This window comes from Aegilops tauschii, chromosome 6 (assembly GCF_002575655.3).
Source record: "Aegilops tauschii subsp. strangulata cultivar AL8/78 chromosome 6, Aet v6.0, whole genome shotgun sequence".
In the NCBI taxonomy this organism is placed as follows: domain Eukaryota; kingdom Viridiplantae; phylum Streptophyta; class Magnoliopsida; order Poales; family Poaceae; genus Aegilops; species Aegilops tauschii.
Genome location: NC_053040.3, coordinates 435,770,374 through 435,796,310, shown reverse-complemented (window position 1 = coordinate 435,796,310; position 25,937 = coordinate 435,770,374). Strand labels below are relative to the sequence as shown.

Below are 25,937 nucleotides of genomic sequence, written 5' to 3'. Positions count from 1 at the left end.
GAAGGCCAACAAGTGCCGCGAGACAAACGAACAAAATATTTAAACATTGCTCGGGAATGTGGGTGCACGTATAAATAGTCTCCATTGCAACAACCGATGGTACATTCTCAAAAAAAAAAAAAAACACGGACGCAGGTCCGTTTATTTTCTTCCTTTTTTCAGATCACGGGAGAGAAGTCTATGCACTAGCGGGCACACGTCGGCATCACTCGCTCCCTCCTTCCATCTCTAGCCCGCGTAGCTTCCCGCAGTTTGACCAGCTCCAAGCCAAGCAGCCAAGCAGAAGAGAGGAGAGAAGCCGGCACAAGCGAGGCCACCATACACAAACTGGATCATAAACTAGCGGCCGGCGGAGGAGACCAATAAGCAGAGCGAGCGGCGAAGAGCCCGCGGAGCGGGCCGGCGGGAGGGAGGGCGATGGACATGAAGCGGGCGCGGAGCCCCCGGGCTCCGGCCGACGGCGGAGACGACGACAAGCGGAGGGCTGCCAGCGCCAAGTGGGGCGGCGCCGTCCGGCCCAAGATGGTGCTGGTCGGGTTCCTCATCACCCTGGCCCTCCTCGCCTTCACCTTCGGCGGCCGCTCGGCGCCCCTCCCCTCCACCCCCTCCTCGCCGACCTCCGTTCCCAAGGCCGGCGGCGCAACGCCGAAAAGTAAGCCTCCTTTCCCCCGTCCGAATTGCGGAGATCACGTCCCACGTAAGGGCCGAAAAGCCCGATCGTTGACCGCCAGTACGCATAGGAATTCTTGGTCGGGGTTGGCGCTGTTGTCGTTGTCGTAAGCAAATCCGCGTCTTTATTCTCTCCGCCATTCACCCCATTCAGCAAAGTAGAAATTGCCTTTTTGCTGGAGGTACGAGGATGCCATCTTTTGTACAATTATTAGGGAGTACTCCTACTCCTTAATACACTGGCATTACCGCCCACCGCATGCATATGCTAGTATGAATTTTGCGCAAGAACCGCAGATCTGGCCGGATTTTTGCTCGGATCACTAGCGATCTCGTGGATCAGATCATCAGATCGCGCTAGCTAGCTAGCTAGCAGAAGCAGGGCGACTGAATAGTCAGCTCTCCCTCTGGTTCTGGTGCTGTGGCGACAGTGCTGCCTGGTGCCATGGCGCTGTGACGCTGGCGCATCCTTTTGCGGATCTTGTCCTACCTCATCAATCTTTTCCCAAAGGGATGTGGCTTGTGCCGTAATGTCGGTGGATTGCCCTTGCAAAGGGTGTTCCAAAATGTCCACACCTTTTTACTTGATGAGTGGTCCCTGACTTTGTGAGACTAGTAGTACTGTTATTCTTCAAGTACTCCCATCTGTCCGGTGAGGCTTCGTAAAGGTAATTTGTTAAACTAGAGAGGGCCAAAAGTGAGGAGCCCAACTCCAACATGAGTAGTTTCCAAATCTTCGCTTGTTCATTGTCAGATAAAACAGCCTTGCTAAATCAGTCCCCAATTTTATTGCTGCTCTTGAGAAAGAAGTGCCAGAAAGTTAGATCAGGTTTATGTTGAATCCTGTGTGCAACACATTTTTGTTGAACTGACGGATCATAATCATTCTTCCTCTGCAAATGCCTTCAGGATATGTGATTCTAACCATTCAGTTAACTTCTTTTTGCAGAAACCGTAATCCCTTCGAAGAATGTAACCGCGCCAGCCACAACTCCGTCGCAGGACAAGCTTCTCGGCGGGCTACTCTCGGCGGCGTTCGAGGAATCGTCGTGCCAGAGCCGATACAAGTCGTCCCTGTACCGGAAGCCGTCGCCGTTCCCGCTCTCCCCCTACCTCGTGAAGAAGCTGCGCAAGTACGAGGCGTACCACAAGAAGTGCGGCCCGGGCACGCATCGCTACCGGACGGCCGTCGAGCAGCTCCAGGCGGGGCGCAACGCCGACAGCTCCGAGTGCAAGTACGTGGTGTGGTTCCCCTGCAACGGCCTCGGCAACCGCATGCTCACCATCGCCTCCACCTTCCTCTACGCGCTGCTCTCCGGCCGGGTCATGCTCGTCAACGTGCCGCGCGAGCAGGAGGGCCTCTTCTGCGAGCCCTTCCCGGGCACCTCCTGGGTGCTCCCCGGCGGGTTCCCTGAGGGGAACCCGATGAAGCTCAACGTCGGCGCGCCCGAGAGCTACGTCAACATGCTCAAGAACGGCGTGATCCGGCATGACACGCCGGCGGCGTCGCTGCCGGCGCACGTCTACCTCCACGTCGAGCAGACCCGGCTGCGGCTGTCGGACAACATCTTCTGCGACGACGACCAGAGGCTGCTCCGCAAGTTCAGCTGGATGATCCTCAAGTCCGACAGCTACTTCGCGCCGGCGCTGTTCCTCACGCCCATGTACGAGAAGGAGCTGGCGCGGATGTTCCCGCAGAGGGAGGCCGTGTTCCACCACCTCGGCCGCTACCTCTTCCACCCGACGGACCGGGTGTGGGGGATCGTGCGGCGCTACTACGAGGCGTACCTCGCCCGGGTGGACGAGAAGATCGGCTTCCAGATCAGGATCTTCCCGGAGAAGCCCGTCAAGTTCGAGAACATGTACGACCAGCTCACCCGGTGCATCAGGGAGCAGCGCCTTCTGCCGGAGCTCGGCGACCCGGCGTCCCCGGCGATGAACGCGACCGGCCACGACGGGAAGGTGAAGGCCGTGCTGATCGCGTCGCTCTACTCGGGCTACTACGACAAGATCCGGGGCCTCTACTACGAGAGCCCGACCAAGACGGGGGAGATCGTGGCGGTGTACCAGCCGAGCCACGAGGAGAAGCAGGAGTACGCGTCCAACGAGCACAACCAGAAGGCGCTGGCCGAGATCTACCTCCTCAGCTACTGCGACAAGATCGCCATGAGCGCCTGGTCCACCTTCGGGTACGTCGCCTACGGCTTCGCCGGCGTCAAGCCGTGGATCCTGCTCCGCCCGGACTGGAACAAGGAGGTGTCCGACGTCGCGTGCGTCCGGTCCACGTCCGTCGAGCCGTGCCTGCACTCGCCGCCGATACTCGGGTGCCGGGCAAAGAAGGAGGTGGACGTGGCCCGCGTCAAGCCGTACGTCCGGCACTGCGAGGACGTCGGGTTCGGCCTCAAGCTGTTCGATAGCTAAACATGACATGGAGCTAGGATCGTCTTCGGTTCAGTTCTACGTTCCGAAAACAGCATAAGTAAGGTTTTTCAATTCTTCTTCTTCCCCCTGTGGATTAATTAGGTGTTTGGGGGATGCCCTCTTGCATTCGTTTCGTACTGTATTCAAATTCGTTCTTTGTACGACATGTCGCGTACGTACACGCGTATACACATTACACAGATCACTATTTGAGCTCCGGCTATACACCTACACATATCATTTTCTTTACCGACATATTCAAAAAAAAAAATCTGACACTAGATTTTTAACATTCTCGAATGAGCGCCCTCATGCACAACGGATCCCATGCACAAGTCCTAAAGCGTTTAGCACCACACACACCTCTGAGCAAACTATGAGCTGATGACACTACAATGACGATGGCAATCTGAGTGAACTCATTTAGGATGGCAAGTTCTGTGTTTTAGAGCTTAGCAATTTTTAGCTTTTATCATTGATGTAGCATGGCATTTCCCTTTAGTCAGCATGGCAAATCTAGAGAATGACAATATTCTTCTTTTATGCTGGCAATTCTCCATGTTGTAATCATTGTAAATACATGAAATGCATGGCAGATTTCTGACAATCTTTCTATGCATCATGGCAATTTTTACTTTATAACATGACAAATTTTTATGCAGCAACATGGCAAATTTATCTGTTTTGGCATGACAATTCTGGAGCATTCGATGGGAGTGTTCCTTACCAAATAAAAATGTTTGTTTGTTCCTACTTGGCTGGGAAAACGTCCGCTCACATGTTTTACCCTCTAGAGGGAACGCCAGATGTGTATTGGTTATTCTCACACGATGGCTGATATGGGCGAGCTCTCTCCTCCTTCCAATACGGGATCAACAGGTAGCCATGTTCGATATCCCACTTAGGAGGTGTTTGTTTCGATGAGTGGTAACGTAAACGTAAAGGGGAACTGATTACACACTGTAACAACACCGGAATGCACAAACCTCATTCTGTTTTGGTTCTGCAGTGTAAAGGAAACCGAGCAAAGGAAACAGAGCAAGAATAGATCAGATCGAGATCTGCAGGAGGGGCTTGATGGAGGCGGAAGAGATTGATCCAGAGACGGGCCTTGCTGCTCCACGTCGGCGGCTTCGGCGATACATCCTCGCCGGCGGTTGCGGCGGCGGCTGGTTGGCGAGGTCGTTCCCGGCGACTGGATCAGGAGGAGATGACTGAGGGGAGGCAGTGGCGCTGGACTCGAAACGGGTCGAGGGGAGGTGGCGACGCTAGACTTGAAGGGAGGCGGCGGCGGCGGTGCTGGCAGATCGAGGGGAGGAAGGAGTCGCGGGGGAGGAGGAGGGCTCGGGGTGAGGAGCGCTCGAGGGTAGGAAGGAATCCTTTACCGGTGGGGGTGGGGGGTATCGACCGGTCACTGTCCCAGACCTGATTACGGAGGGACCTGATTACATAAGGTCGCCACCAAACACACGTAACGTTATCCTTTGGGACACGATACGACAACATAAACAGGTGACAGACGAAAATTGCTGAAACAAACACCTCCTCAATGGATTATGCTTTGGGATTTTAGTCCAACCACTCATCGAGGGCAGGATCCTCCTCCACGCCCTCCAGCGCATAAAGGCGATCCTGCTCCTTGTCCACCATCTACTCCTCCTCCCTCGAGAGCGGCACCCAATCCGGCCACGGGAGAAGCGACTTGCGGACGAGAAGTGAGGTGGAAGGGTGGATGTGAGGTGGAAAAATCTGGCTGGGAGGTGGAGGTGAGCTATTGGGGCATGGCGACAACCATTTTATAGTTGTGGGCAGCGGAGAAACATGGTGGGTGCAAGGAAAATATGACGGAGTGACTGCGAATAGCTGGCACACGACAACCCTCATTAATTGCATATTTCTCGGTGCCATGGGCGTCTGACCGTCTGCCCATTGCTAGAGAAAGAAGATGACTGCGCGGGAGGTTGAAGAGAGAGGTGAAACTACTCACCTGCACGGGCGGTTAGCGGATGACACACACTTCTATACCAACGCCTAGAACCTCCATATATGGAGGCTCGCTATAGAGCGACCTCAATAAATTATGACGATCAAAACTATATGACCAGGAGTGGAGCTAGGTAGAGCTAGCCGGTGTCACTAGCACCAGGTCCAATTTGCTCTTGCGTAATGTAATCCATTGATTTAGTGTAGGACATTGAATTATTTGACAAATAGGCATGTGTTCTTCTATGTGGACACCGGGTAATTTTCAGTCTGGATCCGCCCTGATATGACGACTCTGCTAGAGCGCCATTTTAATTCATCTGGCGGTTATTACAACGACCAGACATATATGACAACTCTAATAGGATTGCTTTTACGTACAAAACGGATACAAGGACCTTCAGCCCCCCACCCAAACATGACTAACAGCAAAACAATTCATTTGGGGAAACAGGGGGAATGTTTTGATTACAAAAAGCAGCAAAGGCACTCACTTAACATAGTATGGTAATTAAGCTTCCTAGACGAAAAGAGCACACGCAACTCTTCTTAGAAACGACTTGAGAGGAGGAGGATTATTATAGGATTATACACCGATCTAGCCATCCGTTTACCTGAACTGTGTACCATGACAACATCACCATTAGCGTAAGATGAATGAATACAAACAAATCTCGATAGCTTTACGTTGACATCTCCGTGCCGTGGGCGTTCCTGCGCTCCACCAGCGACGTTGCCCACACGCGTCCCAGCGGGAATGTCAAGTGCATTACGTCTGGATCCATCTGCCATGGCCCGAAGTAAGCTAGGGGGCAGAAGGCGCAGTTGCAGAGGCAAATTAACCGGGCGATCAGGAGCGCGCGATCCCCAAGCAAGGCGTTGACTCTCGGCAGCGTGGACTGCGCGCGAATCCAAATCATTCTGCTGTGCCGTACTACATGGCGCGCGATGTACTAGCTGGCTGTGATATGTTCGGGTCAGAAGCTGGCGTCGGGCCAACAGATGGAGGCGGAGAGAGCGCGCACGCCGGGCGGAGCGCACAAGGCCGCGGCGATCGGCCGGGAGTTCGGCTGCGTCGGGACGTGGGGTGGCGGCGAGAAGACGGTGCGGCGGGGATGGCGTGCGCCGGCGGCCGAGGTGTTCGTGGTCGGGCTGTTGGCTACCGTGGCGTTGCTCGTGATGGCTTTCAGCGCCGGCGCCGGCCTGCTGCCGTCCGCGTTGCAAGGCGTGCAGTTCGTGCAGAAGCCAGGTAAGCGGCTACAGTCGTATTCATTCGTTTACGATGCGACGGTTAAACTTCTGCGCTTACCAAACCATGGTGCAAGTGCGGTCGTAATTTTGAAGCCTTGTATCGTGCAGTCGACGCGGCACCATCACCCGTGCATGCGGCGCCTGACCGCGACAAGCCGGCGCCGTCGCCTCGGCGCGACCAAGACGACCGCCTCCTCGGCGGGCTGCTCTCCCCGGCCTTCGACGACTACTCGTGCCGTTCCCGGTACGCGTCGCCGTCCCTCTACCGCCGTCCGTCACCGTTCCGCCCGTCATCCCACCTCGTGGCGCGCCTACGCCGGTACGAGGCCCGGCACAGGCGGTGCGGCCCCGGGTCACCGCTCTTCGGGGAAGCCGTCGAGCACCTGCGCTCCGGCCGCAACGCCGCGCGCTCCGAGTGCCAGTACACGGTGTGGACGCCCTTCAACGGCCTCGGCAATCGCATGCTCGCGCTCGCCTCCACGTTCCTGCACGCGCTGCTCACCGACCGCGTCCTGCTCGTGCACGCGCCGCACGAGTTCGACGGCCTCTTCTGCGAGCCCTTCCCCGGCAGCTCCTGGACGCTCCCCGCCGGCTTCCCGATCGCCGACTTCGACGGCACCTTCACCATGTTGTCGCCAACGAGCTACAAGAACATGAAGAAGGCCGGCACGATAAACGGTGGCGAGAATCCCAATGTCACCGCGGAGACGCTGCCAGCCTACGTGTTCCTCGACCTCATCCAGTCCTACACCGGCGCCGCCTTCTGCGAGGCCGACCAGCGCGTGCTCGCCAAGTTCAACTGGATGGTGGTCAAGTCCGACGTCTACTTCGCCACCGCGTTCTTCCTCATGCCGGTGTACCGTCGCGAGCTCGCGCGGCTGTTCCCGGAGAAGGAGGCCGCGTTCCACCACCTCGCGCGGTACCTCTTCCACCCGTCCAACGACGTGTGGGCCATCGTCCGTGAATTCCACGAGGCCTACCTCGCCGGGGCAGACGAGCGCATCGGCCTGCAGGTGCGCGTGTTCCCGGAGCTTCCGGTGCCGTTCGAGACCATGTACGGCCAGATCATGCGCTGCTCGGAGCAGGAAGGGTTGCTGCCCAAGGTCGCAGAGCGGAATGCCGCCGCGGCGAGAAACACCTCCGCCGTGTCGTCGCCTGACGGCAGGAAGACGAAGCTGACATCGATACTGGTGACGTCGCTGTCCCCGGAGTACTACGAGCGCATCCGCGGCGTGTACCAGGCCAACCGGGCGGAGACTGGGGGATACGTGGCGGTGCACCAGCCGAGCCACGACGGCGTGCAGCACACGGAGGCGCGCGGCCACAACCAGAGGGCGCTGGCGGAGATATACCTGCTGAGCTTCTGCGACCGCATCGTGACGACGGCCGTGTCGACGTTCGGGTACGTGGCGCACGGGCTGGCCGGGGTGAGGCCGTGGGTGCTGCTGCGGTCGCCGTCGCCGGGGACACCCGCCGAGCCCGCTTGCGTCCGGTCGTTGAGCGTGGAGCCCTGCATGCAGGCCGCGCCGAGACAGATGTGCGGCGCGGCGAAAGGGAGCGACATTGGAACTCTCGCGCCTTATGTCCGGCACTGCGAGGATGTGCATGGCGGCGTCAAGCTATTTAGCTAGCGCGCCCATTTCTTTGTCTGTGTACATAATATGCTTGAGAGCGTCTATTTAGCACTCGACTGAAATTAAAATGAGTTTCATTCAAATTTTGTACAAATAGATACATGGCACGTGTATGTTTTTCATTTTCCCTTCTCGTAGGAAAATTTCAGTCCATGCCACTAGTGAACTCGGATATTCAAAGGCCGTCAGTGAAACTTTAAGAACTACTCCCTCCGTCCCACAATATAAGAACGTTTTTGACACTAATGTAGTGTCAAAACCGTTCTTATATTATGAGATGGAGGGACTAAATGATACCCCACGCGTTGTTGTGGGAATTTTGTAGCACTGCAGATGTACCAAAGATAATTCATAGTCCCAAACAACGTAACAAATACAAAAATTATAGTATATCATACTAATTGGCCTATAGATAGGAACAATATGTTAAGGATTTGGTATGGGCATATTTGCAAGAGTAGTAATGATAGTTTTTCTTGATTACAAATGAACATGATAACAAATCTCCACTACTATTAAACAATCAAATAAGAACTTTCTTACGTGCACCCCGCAAAACGTCCACAGCCACGTCGCCCACATCACCACCACAGAATGAAGCCCGCACAACCCCATCTAACAGCCATCATTAATTTATTCAAGATCTGGTGTGCGCTTAGCAGTTTACATAGACTGACCGTACTCCACCAGATGAAAATATGAAACTCCCCGTCCCACCTCTGCAGCCCCTCAAATCACGTTAATCTAACCATCTAACTAACTCGCAAAAAAGGAAACTCAACCTAATCGTGTCCCTCCCCCTCAACCTGCCTTTCATCCCCAACCCTGCACTGCATCGACGCCTCCCTGCACGGCGACCTTGATCCCTGCATCGGATCATTGCCGCCCTGCACTGCATCGACGCCTCCCTACCGGGCTCCCTCGCCGCCCTGATCAGCATCGTCGAGTGGGCGGCCGCCCCTCCTTCACCTACAATCAAATATTGACAGATCGACCAGGCTACAACAAGATTATTATGCAGCAATCTGCTCGAGTTTTGAAGCTGCAGGCAGCCCCATCAGATCGGCCAGGTATGATTTCCACGGCCAATGGAAACCCAACTAACAAGATACAACCTCACCTTCTCTTTTTTTACCAGCAAAAAAAAACTCACCTTTTTTTTTCTACTATCCGTCCGCGAGATCGCCACTGCCCCGGCACACGAGCCGCCGCGCTCACCCTGAACGTCCCCTGAACCAGCCGGCCACACGCAGCTGTAATTCTTCCATGCACTTCTTCAGGTTAGAGTTCTTCCTTTGACATGTTCCAACATTACTCAGGATTAGAATTTTGAGAACAGAGTTTCTAAAAAATAAACAGTTGCACAGCAGAATGCTATAAGCCGTTTGTTTTACATCTCTAACTAATGGTTTTCTATGTTGAAAAATGGTGAATGCAGGGCCTAACATCCAAATTTCTAGGGTTAAGATACCCCAACTCAGCAGAATACATGATCCAGATTGCACAAACGAAGATGCTGGTTAGTTCTCTTCGAAGTTTCTTTTGGATACGTGATCCAGATTGCCGACAGTTTTTTACTGTTGTTTCTGTTCTCTTCGAAGTTTCTTTTGGAAAATACCTCTATATCTGGTTCAAAGAGAAAACATATGAATATCCTGGTATTTTCCCTTAAGTTTCCTATAGCTGAAGTGCAACCATGCACTAACCAATTTCCCATGTGTCATTTGTCGCGAGGCCAGTGAGTCGCATTTTAGAGGAGTAGAGAAGACACCAGTGACCAGTGCCAGTGTTGGTTGGTGCTTTCCCTCATGCGTGTAGGTCCCACACAACTTGGTTTGTACTCCCTATGTCTCAAAAGTGTCAAAAATGCCTTATATTTTGAGACAGAGGGAGTATTTATTATGGCTTCTCTTTGCTCCCAGTTCCAATTAGGGCCCGAAATCTCTCTCGAGTTTAAGGTATAAACTTTGCCCTTTTCCCCTTCGAGGTAAAAAAAGAGTTACTTTTCTTCTTCTGTGCTTGATGGTTAGTTAGTGTATGTTTGTTTCTCCGCTTGGGGTTCGGTCCAATTTCTGTTTACTACAATTGATGATGCCGCACCCCCCCATGGAGAAATGAGTCCTTGATTGAGCTAGCTAGATCCGAGCACTTGGAAAATAGAAAGAGAGATCTCTTCTCTTGTAATTTCTACTCCTGTTTCTTAAGTTATTACAAGTACACTTGTAACTTCTATTTTTATTTACATTTCTATTTGTGGAGACACGTCTGCTGCAAGTTTTGATTCGCTGAAAAAGACAGTTAGTGACCAACTTCTCCTTTGAGCAGGGAGGAGAAGTTGTCCTAGAGGTAGGTAAAGAAGGAAATGTCTGACACTGAAACTGGCAACCGAGCCACTGATTCTGGCACTGCAACGCTGATCCCAAACAAAAACAGTGGAAGCTTAGAAGGTTCAAGCAACAACAGGCCACAAAGACCACCTGGTTCAGAGACAACGACGAGGTTGTCGAGATCACGCTCGATGTACAACGCGATTCAATGTCGGTCCAATGCGTCAGGCCAGTGCCTGCGGAGGCTGTGTGGCTGACACGAGGAAGAGATACAACAGAAGTAAGAGTAACGCTGCAGTGGCACTTAAGGGCTCGCAATTTGTGACTGCCAAAGTTGCCGATGACGGTACGGCTGATGTGGAGAAATCGTTCAATCACCTACACGTTGATGGTGTCCTGCTCCGTTCCAGATTTGGGAAATGCATTGGTAGGTAACTTGAACAGTTTCAGTGAGTATTCCTTGGATATAATTTGTGTTGGGAATCGTAGCATAATTTTAAAAAATTTCTACGCTCACCAAGATGCATCTACGGAGTGTACTAGCAACGAGGGGAAAGGAGTGCATCTACATACCCTTGTAGATCGCGAGCGGAAGCGTTCCTATGAACGTGGATGACGAAGTCGTACTCGCCGTGATCCAAATCACCGATGACCGAGTGCCGAACGGACGGCACCTCCGCGTTCAACACACGTACGGTGCAGCGACGTCTCCTCCTTCATGATCCAGCAAGGGGGAAGGAGAGGTTGATGGAGATCCAGCAGCACGACAGCGTGGTGGTGGATGTAGCGGGTCTCGGCAGGGCTTCGCCGAGCTTCTACGAGACGGAGAGGTGTAGCAGGGGAGGAGGGAGGCGCCCAAGGCTGTGGGTTGCTGCCCTCCCTCTCCCCCCCCTTTATATAGGCCCCCTGGGAGGGGGGGCGCCGGCCAGATCCCATCTAGGGTGGGGGCGGCGGCCAAAGGGGGGAAGGGGGTGCCTTGCCCCCCAAGGCAAGTGGGAAGCCCCCCCACCCTAGGGTTCCCAACCCTAGGCGCATGGGGGGAGGCCCATGGGGGGGCGCCCAGGCCACTAAGGGCTGGTTCCCTTTCACTTTCAGCCCACAGGGCCCTCCGGGATAGGTGGCCCCACCCGGTGGACCCCCGGGACCCTTCCGGTGGTCCCGGTACAATACCGGTAACCCCCGAAACTTTCCCGGTGGCCGAAACTGGACTTCCCATATATAATTCTTCACCTCCGGACCATTCCGGAACCTCTCGTGACGTCCGGGATCTCATCCGAGACTCCGAACAACTTTCGGGTTTCCGCATACACATATCTCTACAACCCTAGCGTCACCGAACCTTAAGTGTGTAGACCCTACGGGTTCGGGAGACATGCAGACATGACCGAGACGCCTCTTCGGTCAATAACCAACAGCGGGATCTGGATACCCATGTTGGCTCCCACATGTTCCACGATGATCTCATCGGATGAACCACGGTGTCGAGGATTCAATCAATCCCGTATGCAATTCCCTTTGTCAATCGGTATGTTACTTGCCCGAGATTCGATCGTCGGTATCCCAATACCTTGTTCAATCTCGTTACCGGCAAGTCTCTTTACTCGTATCGCAATGCATGATCCCGTGACTAACGCCTTAGTCACATTGAGCTCATTATGATGATGCATTACCGAGTGGGCCCAGAGATACCTCTCCGTCACACGGAGTGACAAATCCCATTCTCGATCCGTGCCAACCCAACAGACACTTTCGGAGATACCCGTAGTGCACCTTTATAGTCACCCAGTTACGTTGTGACGTTTGGCACACCCAAAGCACTCCTACGGTATCCGGGAGTTGTACGATCTCATGGTCTAAGGAAAAGATACTTGACACTGGAAAAGCTCTAGCAAACGAAACTACACGATCTTTTATGCTATGCTTAGGATTGGGTCTTGTCCATCACATCATTCTCCTAATGATGTGATCCCGTTATCAATGACATCCAATGTCCATAGTCAGGAAACCATGACTATCTATTGATCAACGCGCTAGTCAACTAGAGGCTTACTAGGGACATGTTGTGGTCTATGTATTCACACATGTATTACGATTTCTGGACAATACAATTATAGCATGAACAATAGACAATTACCATGAACAAAGAAATATAATAATAACCATTTATTATTGCCTCTAGGGCATATTTCCAACAGTCTCCCACTTGCACTAGAGGCAATAATCTAGTTACATTGTGATGAATCGAACACCCATTGCGTCCTGGTGTTGATCATGTTTTGCTCTAGGGAGAGGTTTAGTCAACGGATCTGCTACATTCAGGTCCGTATGTACTTTACAAATATCTATGTCTCCATTTTGAACACTTTCATGAATGGAGTTGAAGCGACGCTTGATATGCCTGGTCTTCCTGTGAAACCTGGGCTCCTTCGCAAGGACAATGGCTCCAGTGTTGTCATAGAAGAGAGTCATCGGGCCCGACGCATTGGGAACCACCCCTAGGTCGGTAATGAACTCCGTCATCCAGACTGCTTCCTGTGCTGCCTCCGAGGCTGCCATGTACTCCACTTCACATGTAGATCCCGCCACGACGCTTTGCTTGCAACTGCACCAGCTTACTGCTCCTCCATTCAAAATATACACGTATCCGGTTTGTGACTTCGAGTCATCCAGATCTGTGTCGAAGCTAGCGTCGACGTAACCCTTTACGACGAGCTCTTCGTCACCTCCATAAACGAGAAACATATCCTTAGTCCTTTTCAGGTACTTCAGGATATTCTTGACCGCTGTCCAGTGTTCCATGCCGGGATTACTTTGGTACCTTCCTACCAAACTTACGACAAGGTTTACATCAGGTCTGGTACACAGCATGGCATACATAATAGACCCTATGGCCGAGGCATAGGGGATGCATCTTTTCTATATCTTCTGCCGTGGTCGGGCATTGAGCCGTGCTCAATTGCACACCTTGCAATACAGGCAAGAACCCCTTCTTGGACTGATCCATACTGAACTTCTTCAATATCTTGTCAAGGTATGTACTTTGTGAAAGACCAATGAGGCGTCTTGATCTATCTCTATAGATCTTGATGCCTAATATATAAGCAGCTTCTCCAAGGTCCTTCATTGAAAAACACTTATTCAAATAGGCCTTTATACTTTCCAAGAATTCTATATCATTTCCCATCAATAGTATGTCATCCACATATAATATGAGAAATGCTACAGAGCTCCCACTCACTTTCTTGTAAACACAGGCTTCTCCATAAGTCTGTGTAAACCCAAACGCTTTGATCATCTCATCAAAGCGAATGTTCCAACTCCGAGATGCTTGCACCAGCCCATAGATTGAGCGCTGGAGCTTGCATACTTTGTTAGCATTCTTAGGATCGACAAAACCTTCCGGCTGCATCATATACAACTCTTCCTTAAGAATCCGTTAAGGAATGCCGTTTTGACGTCCATCTGCCATATCTCATAATCATAGTATGCGGTAATTGCTAACATGATTCGGACGGACTTCAGCTTCGCTACGGGTGAGAAAGTCTCATCGTCGTCAACCCCTTGAACTTGTCGATAACCCTTAGCGACAAGTCGAGCTTTGTAGATGGTCACATTACCATCTGCGTCCGTCTTCTTCTTAAAGATCCATTTGTTTTCTATGGCTCGCCGCTCATCGGGCAAGTTAGTCAAAGTCCATACTTTGTTTTCATACATGGATTCTATCTCGGATTTCATGGCTTCTAGCCATTTGTCGGAATCCGGGCCCGCCATCGCTTCTTCATAGTTCGAAGGTTCGCCGTTGTCTAGCAACATGATTTCCAGGATAGGGTTGCCGTACCACTCTGGTGCGGAACGTGTCCTTGTGGACCTACGAAGTTCAGTAGCAACTTGATCCGAAGCTTCATGATCATCATCATTAACTTCCTCCCCAGTCGGTGTAGGCACCACAGGAACATTTTCCCGCGCTGCGCTACTTTCCGGTTCGGAAGGGGTGACTATCACCTCATCAAGTTCCACTTTCCTCCCACTCAATTCTTTCGAGAGAAACTCCTTCTCTAGAAAGGACCCGTTTTTGGCAACCAAGATCTTGCCTTCGGTTCTAAGGTAGAAGGTATACCCAATAGTTTCCTTAGGGTATCCTATGAAGACGCATTTTTCCGACTTGGGTTCGAGCTTTTCAGGTTGAAGTTTCTTGACATAAGCATCGCATCCCCAAACTTTTAGAAACGATAGCTTAGGTTTCTTCCCAAACCATAATTCATACGGTGTCGTCTCAACGGATTTAGACGGAGCCCTATTTAAAGTGAATGCGGCAGTCTCTAAAGCATAGCCCCAAAATGAGAGCGGTAAATCGGTAAGAGACATCATAGATCGCACCATATCCAATAGAGTGCGATTACGACGTTCGGACACACCGTTTCTCTGAGGTGTTCCAGGCGGCGTGAGTTGTGAAATTATTCCACATTTCCTTAAGTGTGTACCAAATTCGTGACTTAAATATTCTCCACCACGATCTGATCGTAAGAATTTTATTTTCCTGTCACGTTGATTCTCAACTTCACTCTGAAATTCCTTGAACTTTTCAAAGGTTTCAGACTTGTGTTTCATTAGGTAGACATACCCATATCTACTTAAATCATCAGCGAGAGTGAGAACATAACGATATCCTCCGCGAGCCTCAACACTCATTGGACCACACACATCGGTATGTATGATTTCCAATAAGTTGGTTGCTCGCTCCATTGTTCCGGAGAACGGAGTCTTGGTCATCTTACCCATGAGGCATGGTTCGCACGTGTCAAATGATTCGTAATCAAGAGACTCCAAAAGTCCATCTGCATGGAGCTTCTTCATGCGCTTGACACCAATGTGACCAAGGCGGCAGTCTCACAAGTATGTGGGACTATCGTTATCAACTTTACATCTTTTGGTATTCACACTATGAACATGTGTAACATCACGTTCGAGATTCATCAAAAATAAACCATTGACCAGCGGGCATGACCATAAAACATCTCTCTCAAATAAATAGAACAACCATTATTCTCGGATTTAAATGAGTAGCCATCTCGAATTAAACAAGATCCAGATACAATGTTCATGCTCAAAGCTGGCACTAAATAACAATTATTGAGGTTTAAAACTAATCCCGTGGGTAGATGCAGAGGTAGCGTGCCGTCGGCGATCACATCGACCTTGGAACCATTCCCGACGCGCATCGTCACCTCGTCCTTCGCCAGTCTCCGTTTATTCCGTAGTTCCAGTTTTGAGTTACAAATATGAGCAACCGCACCGGTATCAAATACCCAGGAGCTACTACGAGTACTGGTAAGGTAGACATCAATTACATGTATATCACATATACCTTTGGTGTTGCCGGCCTTCTTCTTGTCCGCTAAGTATTTGGGGCAGTTCCGCTTCCAGTGACCACTTCCCTTGCAATAAAAGCACTCAGTCTCGGGCTTGGGTCCATTCTTTGACTTCTTCCCAGTAACTGGTTTACCGGGCGCGGCAACTCCCTTGCCGTCCTTCTTGAAGTTCTTCTTACCCTTGCCCTTCTTGAACTTAGTGGTTTTATTCACCATCAACACTTGATGTTCTTTTCTGATCTCTACCTCAGCTGATTTCAGCATTGAATATACCTCAGGAATGGTCTTTTCCATCCCCTGCATATTGAAGTTCATCACAAAGCTCTTGTAGCTTGGTGGAAGCGACTGGAGGATTCTGTCAATGACCGCGTCATCCGGGAGATTGACTCCCAGCTGAGACAAGCGGTTATGCAACCCCGACATTCTGAGTATGTGCTCACTAACAGAACTGTTCTCCTCCATTTTACAGCTGAAGAACTTGTCGGAGACATCATATCTCTCGACCCGGGCATGAGCTTGGAAACCAATTTCAGCTCCTCGAACATCTCATATGCTCCATGTTTCTCAAAAAGCTTTTGGAGACCCGGTTCTAGGCTGTAAAGCATGCCGCACTGAACGAGGGAGTAATCATCAGCACGCTGCTGCCAAGCGTTCATAACGTATTGGTTTTGTGGGATTGGTGCTTCACCTAGCGGTGCTTCTAGGACATAATCTTTCTTGGCTACTATGAGGATGATCCTCAGGTTCCGGACCCAGTCCGTATAGTTGCTGCCATCATCTTTCAGCTTGGTTTTCTCTAGTAACGCATTGAAATTGAGGACAACGTTGGCCATTTGATCTACAATACATAGTGTAAAGATTTTAGACTAAGTTCATCTAATCAAATTATTTAATGAACTCCCACTCAGATAGACATCCCTCTAGTCATCTAAGTGAAACATGATCCGAGTTTAACTAGGCCGTGTCCGATCATCACGTGAGACGGACTAGTCAAGATCGGTGAACATCTCCATGTTGATCGTATCTTCTATACGACTCATGCTCGACCTTTCGGTCCTCCGTGTTCCGAGGCCATGTCTGTACATGCTAGTCTCGTCAAGTCAACCTAAGTGTATTGCGTGTGTTCCGAGGCCATGTCTGTACATGCTAGGCTCATCAACACCCGTTGTATTCGAACGTTAGAATCTATCACACCCGATCATCACGTGGTGCTTCGAAACAACGAACCTTCGCAACGGTGCACAGTTAGGGTGAACACTTTCTTGAAATTATTATAAGGGATCATCTTACTTACTACCGTCGTTCTAAGCAAATAAGATGCAAAAACATGATAAACATCACATGCAATCAAATAGTGACATGATATGGCCAATATCATTATGCTCCTTTGATCTCCATCTTCGGGGCACCATGATCATCTTCGTCACCGGCATGACACCATGATCTCCATCATCATGATCTCCATCATTGTGTCTTCATGAAGTCGTCACGCCAACGATTACTTCTACTTCTATGGCTAACGCGTTTAGCAACAAAGTAAAGTAATTTACGTGGCGTTATTCAATGACACGCAGGTCGTGCAAAATAATAAAGACAACTCCTATGGCTCCTGCCAGTTGTCATACTCATCGACATGCAAGTCGTGATTCCTATTGCAAGAATATGATCAATCTCATACATCACATATATCATTCATCACATCTTCTGGCCATATCACATCACATAGCACTTGCTGCAAAAACAAGTTAGACGTCCTCTAATTGTTGTTGCAAGTTTTTACGTGGTTTGTAGGTTTCTATCAAGAACGTTTTCTTACCTACGTAAGACCACAACGTGATTTGCCAATTTCTATTTACCCTTCATAAGGACCCTTTTCATCGAATCCGTTCCGACTAAAGTAGGAGAGACAGACACCCGCTAGCCACCTTATGCAACTAGTGCATGTCAGTCGGTGGAACCTGTCTCACGTAAGCGTACGTGTAAGGTCGGTCCGGGCCGCTTCATCCTACAATGCCGCTGAAACAAGAAAAGACTAGTAGCAGCAAGAAGAATTGGCAAACTCAACGCCCACAACTGCTTTGTGTTCTACTCGTGCATAGTAACTACGCATAGGCCTGGCTCATGATGCCACTGTTGGGAATCGTAGCATAATTTTAAAATTTTCCTACGCTCACCAAGATGCATCTATGGAGTGTACTAGCAACGAGGGGAAAGGAGTGCATCTACATACCCTTGTAGATCGCGAGCGGAAGCGTTCCAATGAACGTGGATGACGGAGTCGTACTCGCCGTGATCCAAATCACCGATGACCGAGTGCCGAACGGACGGCACCTCCGCGTTCAACACACGTACGGTGCAGCGACGTCTCCTCCTTCTTGATCCAGCAAGGGGGAAGGAGAGGTTGATGGAGATCCAGCAGCACGACGGCGTGGTGGTGGATGTAGCGGGTCTCGGCAGGGCTTCGCCGAGCTTCTGCGAGACGGAGAGGTGTAGCAGGGGAGGAGGCAGGCGCCCAAGCCTGTCCAGTTGCTGCCCTCCCTCCCCCCCCTTTATATAGGCCCCTGGGAGGGGGGGGGGGGCGCCGGCCAGATCCCATCTAGGGTGGGGGGCGGCGGCCAAAGGGGGGAAGGGGGTGCCTTGCCCCCCAAGGCAAGTGGGAAGCCCCCCCACCCTAGGGTTCCCAACCCTAGGCGCATGGGGGGAGGCCCATGGGGGGGCGCCCAGCCCACTAAGGGCTGGTTCCCTTCCACTTTCAGCCCACAGGGCCCTCCGGGATAGGTGGCCCCACCCGGTGGACCCCCGGGACCCTTCCGGTGGTCCCGGTACAATACCGGTAACCCCCGAAACTTTCCCGGTGGCCGAAACTGGACTTCCCATATATAATTCTTCACCTCCGGACCATTCCGGAACCTCTCGTGACGTCCGGGATCTCATCCGGGACTCCGAAAAACTTTCGGGTTTCCGCATACACATATCTCTACAACCCTAGCGTCACCGAACCTTAAGTGTGTAGACCCTACGGGTTCGGGAGACATGCAGACATGACCGAGACGCCTCTCCGGTCAATAACCAACAGCGGGATCTGGATACCCATGTTGGCTCCCACATGTTCCACGATGATCTCATCGGATGAACCACGGTGTCGAGGATTCAATCAATCCCGTATGCAATTCCCTTTGTCAATCGGTATGTTACTTGCCCGAGATTCGATCGTCGGTATCCCAATACCTTGTTCAATCTCGTTACCGGCAAGTCTCTTTACTCGTATCGCAATGCATGATCCCGTGACTAACGCCTTAGTCACATTGAGCTCATTATGATGATGCATTACCGAGTGGGCCCAGAGATACCTCTCCGTCACACAGAGTGACAAATCCCATTCTCAATCCGTGCCAACCCAACAGACACTTTTGGAGATACCCGTAGTGCTCCTTTATAGTCACCCAGTTACGTTGTGACGTTTGGCACACCCAAAGCACTCCTACGGTATCCGGGAGTTGTACGATCTCATGGTCTAAGGAAAAGATACTTGACATTGGAAAAGCTCTAGCAAACGAAACTACACGATCTTTTATGCTATGCTTAGGATTGGGTCTTGTCCATCACATCATTCTCCTAATGATGTGATCCCGTTATCAATGACATCCAATGTCCATAGTCAGGAAACCATGACTATCTGTTGATCAACGAGCTAGTAAACTAGAGGCTTACTAGGGACATGTTGTGGTCTATGTATTCACACATGTATTACGATTTCCGGACAATACAATTATAGCATGAACAATAGACAATTACCATGAACAAAAAATATATAATAATAACCATTTATTATTGCCTCTAGTGCATATTTCCAACAATTTGTAGTATAGTTCAAGTAGTGATTACTTTTGATTGTGTGTGCAGGGATGAGGGATGGAAGGGCCCGATGAGTTTGCAGTGCGGATGTTCGATTCACTGGCAAGGAAGAGTGGGACAGTGAAGTGCTGACCAAAGCGGAGCTGAAAGAGCTCTGGGAGCAACTCAGTCACCAGGGTTTCAACAACCGTCACCAAACATGCATGGACATGTTAGTAGTTCACTCCTGCTAAATGTTTTTTCATGGTTTCCTTCACTCTTGATATATAGGTGCACGTTGTTCAAGTTTGACAAAATCCTGATGGAAGAATCACATCCGAGGATGTTAAGGAGGTCAGTCACAAGAACCCAAACTGAAAATATAGTCTTAGTGTGTAAATGTGAAGCATATTTCCGCTATTAATTAAGCAAATGATGACACGCTTTCACAGATTATCGCCCTTAGTGCATCAGCAAACAAACTTTCCAAGATCAAGGAGCGAGCGGATGAGTACACCGTGCTCGTCATGGAAGAATTTGACCCTAACGATTTGGGCTACATTGTGACGCCCTTGATTCAATCGTACACTAATCATACACGCAAATGTGTACGATCAAGATTAAGGACTCACGGGAAGATATCACAACACAACTCTACACACAAATAAAATAATACAAGCTTTATATTACAAGCCATGGGCCTCGAGGGCTCGAATACATAAGCTCGAAAACACAAGAGTCAGCGGAAGCAACAATATCTGAGTACAGACATAAGTTGAGCAGGGGTGCCTTAAGAAGGCTAGCACAAAAGCAACACGATCGAAGAGGCAAGGCCTCCTGCCTAGGAGCCTCCTAACTACTCCTGGTCGTCGGCGGCCTCCACGCAGTAGTAGGCACCCTCGGTGTAGTAGTAATCATCGGTGGTGGCATCTGGCTCCTGGGCTCCACCATCTGGTTGCAACAACCAGAAAGAAGAAAGAAGGGGGAAAAGGGGTAGCAAAGCAACCGTGAGTACTCATCCAAAGTACTCGCAAGCAAGGATCTACACTACATATGCATCGGTGTCAACGAAATGGGTAGTATATGTGGACTGAAATGCAGAATGCCAGAAGAGAAGGGGAAAGCCTAGCCTATCAAAGACTAGCATCTTCAAGCAGCTCCAAGCATCTTGCAGCATCAGAAGAGATAAGAGTAGCATAAAGTAAAGTAGTAGCAGTGTTATCAACCTCGGCCAGAGATCCTTTCTCGACTCTCTGCGAGAAAGCAATCCCAGAGCCATACTATCCAGTTATCACCTCAAGTATCCAGTTCTAGTTGTATCGATCGGGATACAACTCCAAGTGTCCGTTACCGTAGGCCAGGCTATCGATACATGTTTTCTTCCCTGCAGGGGTGCACCAACTTACCCACCACGCTCGCTTAACTCCGGCTGGACACACTTTACTGGGTCATGCCCGGCCTCGGCCAAACAATACGCCACAACCTGACCTAGGCTTAATAGAGAGGTCAGCACGCCGGACTAAACCTATGCCCCCAGGGGTCATGGGCCATCGCCCCGGGAACTCCTGCATGTTGCGTGGGCGGCCGGTGAGCAGACCTAGCTACCTCCTTTAACAAGGCAGGTGCTTACGCAGTCCAACCCGGCGTGCGCCGCACAGTCGCTGACGTCTATTAAGCTTCGGCTGATGCATACGACGCAGAATGCCCATACTATGCCCACGTGATGGTTAGTGCTATCAGGCTAGAGGCCCCTCGGATCAAATATCCAAACCGTTAGTGTGTTGGTAGTGCGATCACGAGCAGAGACTCATGAAAGATGTAACCCCGTCGGCCCGTCTCGAGGACTTGCGGCAAGGGCTAAGAATGCCCGGCCACGCCTCGTATTCAGCTCTCGGGTCCCCTCCAGGTCAACCCGTCTCCACATCACTCGCGGGTACCCCTCAGGGTCGACCCGCCTTTCCAAGTAACAATTGTAAAGTCCAAGTATCCGTGTGTCCAAACACCAAGGGGAAACTCCAAGGAACCACCCTCAGTGGATTCTACTTGATGTAATCATCAAGGTGAACGTAAGAGGAACCACCCTCGAGGTTCACACTTGAGGGGTTGCACGACAAAGTCGTATCGGAAGTGGTTAAGGAGGAAATCACCCTCGATGACCACGACCGAATAGCTACACTACAGAGATCTCATCAGGAGTGATGTATGAGGTTCCACCCTCGACACTCGATGCTAAATCTGCAGAGTCGAGCAACAAAAGGGGCGTGATGTGATGTGAGGTGTCGGGCTCTCATCGTCGATCACGTTGATCGAGTCATCGAACATAAAGCTGGGCAACTAGGACATGGTGGGGGTCACTGATGGATCACTAGCCAACCTATACTAAGCAGTTTAGGATAAGTAGGTAAGGTACAATGAACAGGTTACAACTGCAGGCTTGCATCAGAATAGGAGCAAACAATAACAGTAGCAAAATCTAATGCAAGCATGAGAGAATGGAATGGGCGATATCGGGATGATCAAAGGGGGGGCTTGCCTGGAAGCTCTGCTGAAAGAGAAGGAGGGTCGTTGTCGACGTAGTCGATCACAGGGGTGGCATCGGTCTCGGGGTCTACCGGAGAGAAGAGGGGGAAGAAACAATAAATATAAAGCAAACAAAGCATAATAAAGCATAACATGGCAATATGTTGTGCCGTGTGTTACCTAACGTACGGCTACACGATAAAGGTGAAGCGGGAAATCAACCGGGAATGTTTTCCCGATTCCGGACCAGTGTCAAACAGATGACCGGAGGGGGGATGTTCCATGTTTACATAGTTAGAGGCATCTGACAGGTAAACAGACCGCGTATTCGGATTCGTTGAATTTTTCTGAGCAACTTTCATGTAGAAAACATTTTCATCCGAGTTACGGTTTAATTACTATGAATTTCTAAAGTTTAAACCATTTTCTGAAATTATTTTAAATACCTAATTCGACAGAAAAGGAAAAAATGACGTCATCATGGCGTCAGCGGTCAACAGACCAGTTGACTAGTCAACAGGGCCCACGGGGGACCCACTGGCAGTGACTGGGCGATGCCTAGTCAGCTGTTGACTGGGTCGACAAGGCCAGCCGGGCCCCTAGGGCCACGGGGCAGTGACCTAGCGAGGTGGACCCAGACGTTCACATCGGCGCCGGTGTTGGGGAGCTCCAGTGAGTGCTCCCGCGGCAGAGGGGCGCCGGACCTCGCCGGAAAACGCGTACAGGGCTCGGGGAGGAGCGGGGCTAGGCTCATTCGAACGAGCTCTCAGTGCCGCGTCCAGTGGTGGCCGTAGCATCGCCGGACTTGGCCGGAATTGGCGCCAGCGAGCGGCGGAGGCGGTGGCGTGCACGGGTGCTCGACGAAAACGGTGCTACAGCGCGCTAGCGAGCAAACAGAGAGGCTGGGGAGTATCTACACGTTGCGGCGAGTCCAACGGGCTTGAGCCCGTGACCAAATGGTCACCGGAGCCTTGCCGGCGGCGAGCTCCGCGGCGATGCGTTCGGGCGCTCATCGAGGACGGCGCTAGGAGGCACGGGAGGGAGCTTGCGCATGCGCGTTGGGCTCCTAGGAACCCCAGGAGCACAACGGTGAGCTCGGGTGAGCGTGTCAATGGCCACAATTACGGCAACGAGCTCGTCGGCGGCGACGTGTTCAGGCGCAAGCAGAGCGGCGGCTACGGCTAGATAGCGGCAGCTAGCGGGGAAAGAGAGGGATGAGAAGGCTCACCTAGTGGCTACGAAAAGCTTGCAACAGGTTAGTAGCAGCAGTGAGCGTCGCCGGAGTTGGAGGGGATCGACGACGATTGAAGATGCAGACGATGGCGAACAGAGGCAGCGGGGCTCCGCGTCTCCACCTTGTGGCACCAGGAGAGGTGTCCGACCGCGGCGAGGCCCGTGGACAAGGCCAGCGGGCATGGGGCCGCCGGTGGCCGCGGAGATGACGGAAGGCAGCGACGATGGCGCTCGGTGAGGGGGGAGAGAAGGGGATCTGGGGGAGAGGGAGAGGCAGGGGGACGGAGAAGCGGGAGTGGCGGTAGGTGAGGGGGAGGACTCGTGGCATCCGGGGGCGTGGAGGCCTTATCCTCCCCTCGACGCCGGCGAGGGGGTCTGGTGGCGACCGCGCCCTGTAGCGGCGCGCGACCGAGGAACAGGAAGGGGGCGCGGTGCGGGGAGCTGGGTCGGCTGGGCCGGCCAGGCTGGTTGAGGTCCAGGGGGCAAGGGGGTTCTCTCTCTCCTATGCTTTTCCTTTTTTTTAACTTTTGCCTTTTCTTTTAAAAACTTTCCGTTTTAGCTATTTTAGGCCATTTATAAACTTTGCAAAAATGTTGGTTCACCACCAATATTACCAGAAGAATACTTCCCACATGATGAACGTTTTAGTTTTCATGTTTGAGCATTTTTGAATTTCACACATAATTTGAAATTGAATTAAAATGGAATTTGAAAGAGATAAGATACAATGATGAACAAACACTTGTTTAGCAAAAGGATTAACTTAACCCAGGGATTACTATAGCATCATTACACCAGGGTGTTACAACTCTCCTCCTCTAAAAGAAAATCTCGTCCCGAGAATTAAGAGGTAGAAGGGAATAGGTCGGGGTATTCAGCCCGGAGGTTATCTTCGCGTTCCCGAGTGGCTTCATCTTTAGTATGATTCGACCATTGCACCTTGAGGAACTTGGTAACCTTTTGGCGGGTTCGACGTTCAGCTTCTTCAAGAATGCGGATCGGATGCTCTTAAAGGAGATAATTACACGATAGTACCACATTTGGGGCGGTGGTGGCGAATTGGTACCACTTTTGGAAATTTTTACGTGTCAGTACCACGTTTGGGTCGAATCACTGCAAATCGGGCTAATCTTCGTATTTTTACGTATTGACGCTGGAACTGGCCGCCCGGGCCCGCGCGTCAGCTACCACGCTGGCGAATCGGCACCCGCCCGCTCGCTCGATACGTGCGGTCCGGCTCGAACCGGACCGGCCTGTGCTCTGTCTCTCCCTCTCCTTTCTTCTCTTCCTCTGTTCGTCGACGAACCCTAGCTCCCTCGCACGTCTCTACGGCGATGCCGGCGGCGACCCCGGGCGGTGGTGGCGGCAGCGGCGGTGGCGGCAACGGCGATGGCGGCGGCGTAAACATTCCCCTCTTCGGCAGCGGCGCGGCAGGAGGAATCGAGGGGAGATCTCCAATCGAGGGCGGCGACGGCTACTCGAGCTCTGAGTATTCCATCAACGACGAAGAGTTCATGGAGCCCGCACTGTCCATGGAGCAGCGGGTACAGCTGGCACAACAATGGGTGGCGAACCCTAGCAATAGCCACGAGCTGACCCACGGGCTCGGCGGCGTCCTGTAAGTTTCTGTTTGTGTCTTTTTTCTTCTTCTCATTTATTTGCTAATTAGGGTTATAGTGTATTGATTGGGCAAATTGCATGTGAATTGTAGTTTATATGAAGACATATGGAATGTTAGGATCCATTTTGACAATAATGATATGTTAGAGAGGAAGTTAAGTTGTTCAGATGTGACATATCTGAATATGGTTGCATTGATGGAAACACAAGGCTTTAGTATTGATAATTCACTGCTGTTTTACATGGAGACCCCAGGAGAGCAGGGTTTGGAATTGGTTGATAGTAATGTTAAACTACAGTTGAACAAGAGGCAGAATGAGGAGAGTTTGGTGCTCAATTTGCTATTTAGGGCTTGTCCACCAGCTGTCAGTGTAGCACAAAAGGGTTTTGTAGAGAAGCAAAAATTAGATGCAATTGTTTATTCTGAGCCTGTGGTTTATGATCTGGCTGATCCTCCTGTGTATGTTATTGATCAGCAAGGTGTAGCTTATGAAGGTCAGAGTAGCTGCTCTATTGCAGCTGTAGGCCCTGCTGTTTTAACACAAGAGAGCATGAGTGTTCTAAATCCAAAGTTAAAAGAAGTTGTGGAAGAAGAACAAGATGGCTATGATGGCAGTTATGCATCTTCATTTGAAGGGCAATATGACAGTGACACTAACCCTTATTATATTGGGGATTTAAGGCCTAACTATAATGAGGAAATGAATGATGCTGAAGACATGGAGATGGAAGAGGGAAACAGACAGAGAGAGGAAGAAGTAGAAGAACAACATGAGGAAGAAAATGAGGATGAAGAATCAGAAGAAGAAACAGAGGAGGAAGAACAAGTGCATTATGAGGGTGACACAGAGGTAGATGAATTATTTGATTTGGAGGATGATGACCCTATTGTTCCAGAAGAGGAAGAAAAAAATATCTGTGCCAGCAAAGAAGAAGCAGAAGCTGCAAGTAAGGAGGGGACCAACAACAAGGTCACATTCCAGTGTTTTAGAAGAAGTGCAACTTGATTGGAAACCATCATCAGATGAAGAAGATAATAGTTTACTGAAGGACAGTGAAGATGATGGGTTTCAACC

At 50.9% G+C, this 25,937-nt stretch overlaps 2 protein-coding genes across 2 annotated transcripts; both read left to right on the top strand.

The window, feature by feature from the left end:
* The first annotated feature begins 155 nt into the window (after positions 1-155).
* On the top strand, positions 156-3,339 carry LOC109751047 (probable fucosyltransferase 8). Its single transcript, XM_020309961.4, has 2 exons — positions 156-652; positions 1,619-3,339. Exons 1-2 carry the CDS (start codon positions 418-420, stop codon positions 3,088-3,090), a joined length of 1,707 nt encoding a protein of 568 aa, XP_020165550.1. The 5' UTR covers positions 156-417; the 3' UTR covers positions 3,091-3,339.
* Positions 3,340-5,779: 2,440 nt separating this feature from the next.
* On the top strand, positions 5,780-8,052 carry LOC109751058 (probable fucosyltransferase 8). The gene is made up of 2 exons (XM_020309968.4): positions 5,780-6,322; positions 6,433-8,052. The coding sequence occupies exons 1-2, from the start codon at positions 6,076-6,078 to the stop codon at positions 7,953-7,955; spliced, it is 1,770 nt and encodes a 589-aa protein (XP_020165557.1). The 5' UTR covers positions 5,780-6,075; the 3' UTR covers positions 7,956-8,052.
* The last annotated feature ends 17,885 nt before the right edge of the window (positions 8,053-25,937 follow it).

Coding starts and splice junctions, on each gene's coding strand:
- LOC109751047 (XM_020309961.4), top strand. CDS start 418: ATGGACATGAAGCGGGCGCGGAGCCCCCGGGCTCCGGCCGACGGCGGA. Junction 653..1,618: donor CGGCGGCGCAACGCCGAAAA/GTAAGCCTCCTT, acceptor TTCTTTTTGCAG/AAACCGTAATCCCTTCGAAG.
- LOC109751058 (XM_020309968.4), top strand. CDS start 6,076: ATGGAGGCGGAGAGAGCGCGCACGCCGGGCGGAGCGCACAAGGCCGCG. Junction 6,323..6,432: donor GCAGTTCGTGCAGAAGCCAG/GTAAGCGGCTAC, acceptor TGTATCGTGCAG/TCGACGCGGCACCATCACCC.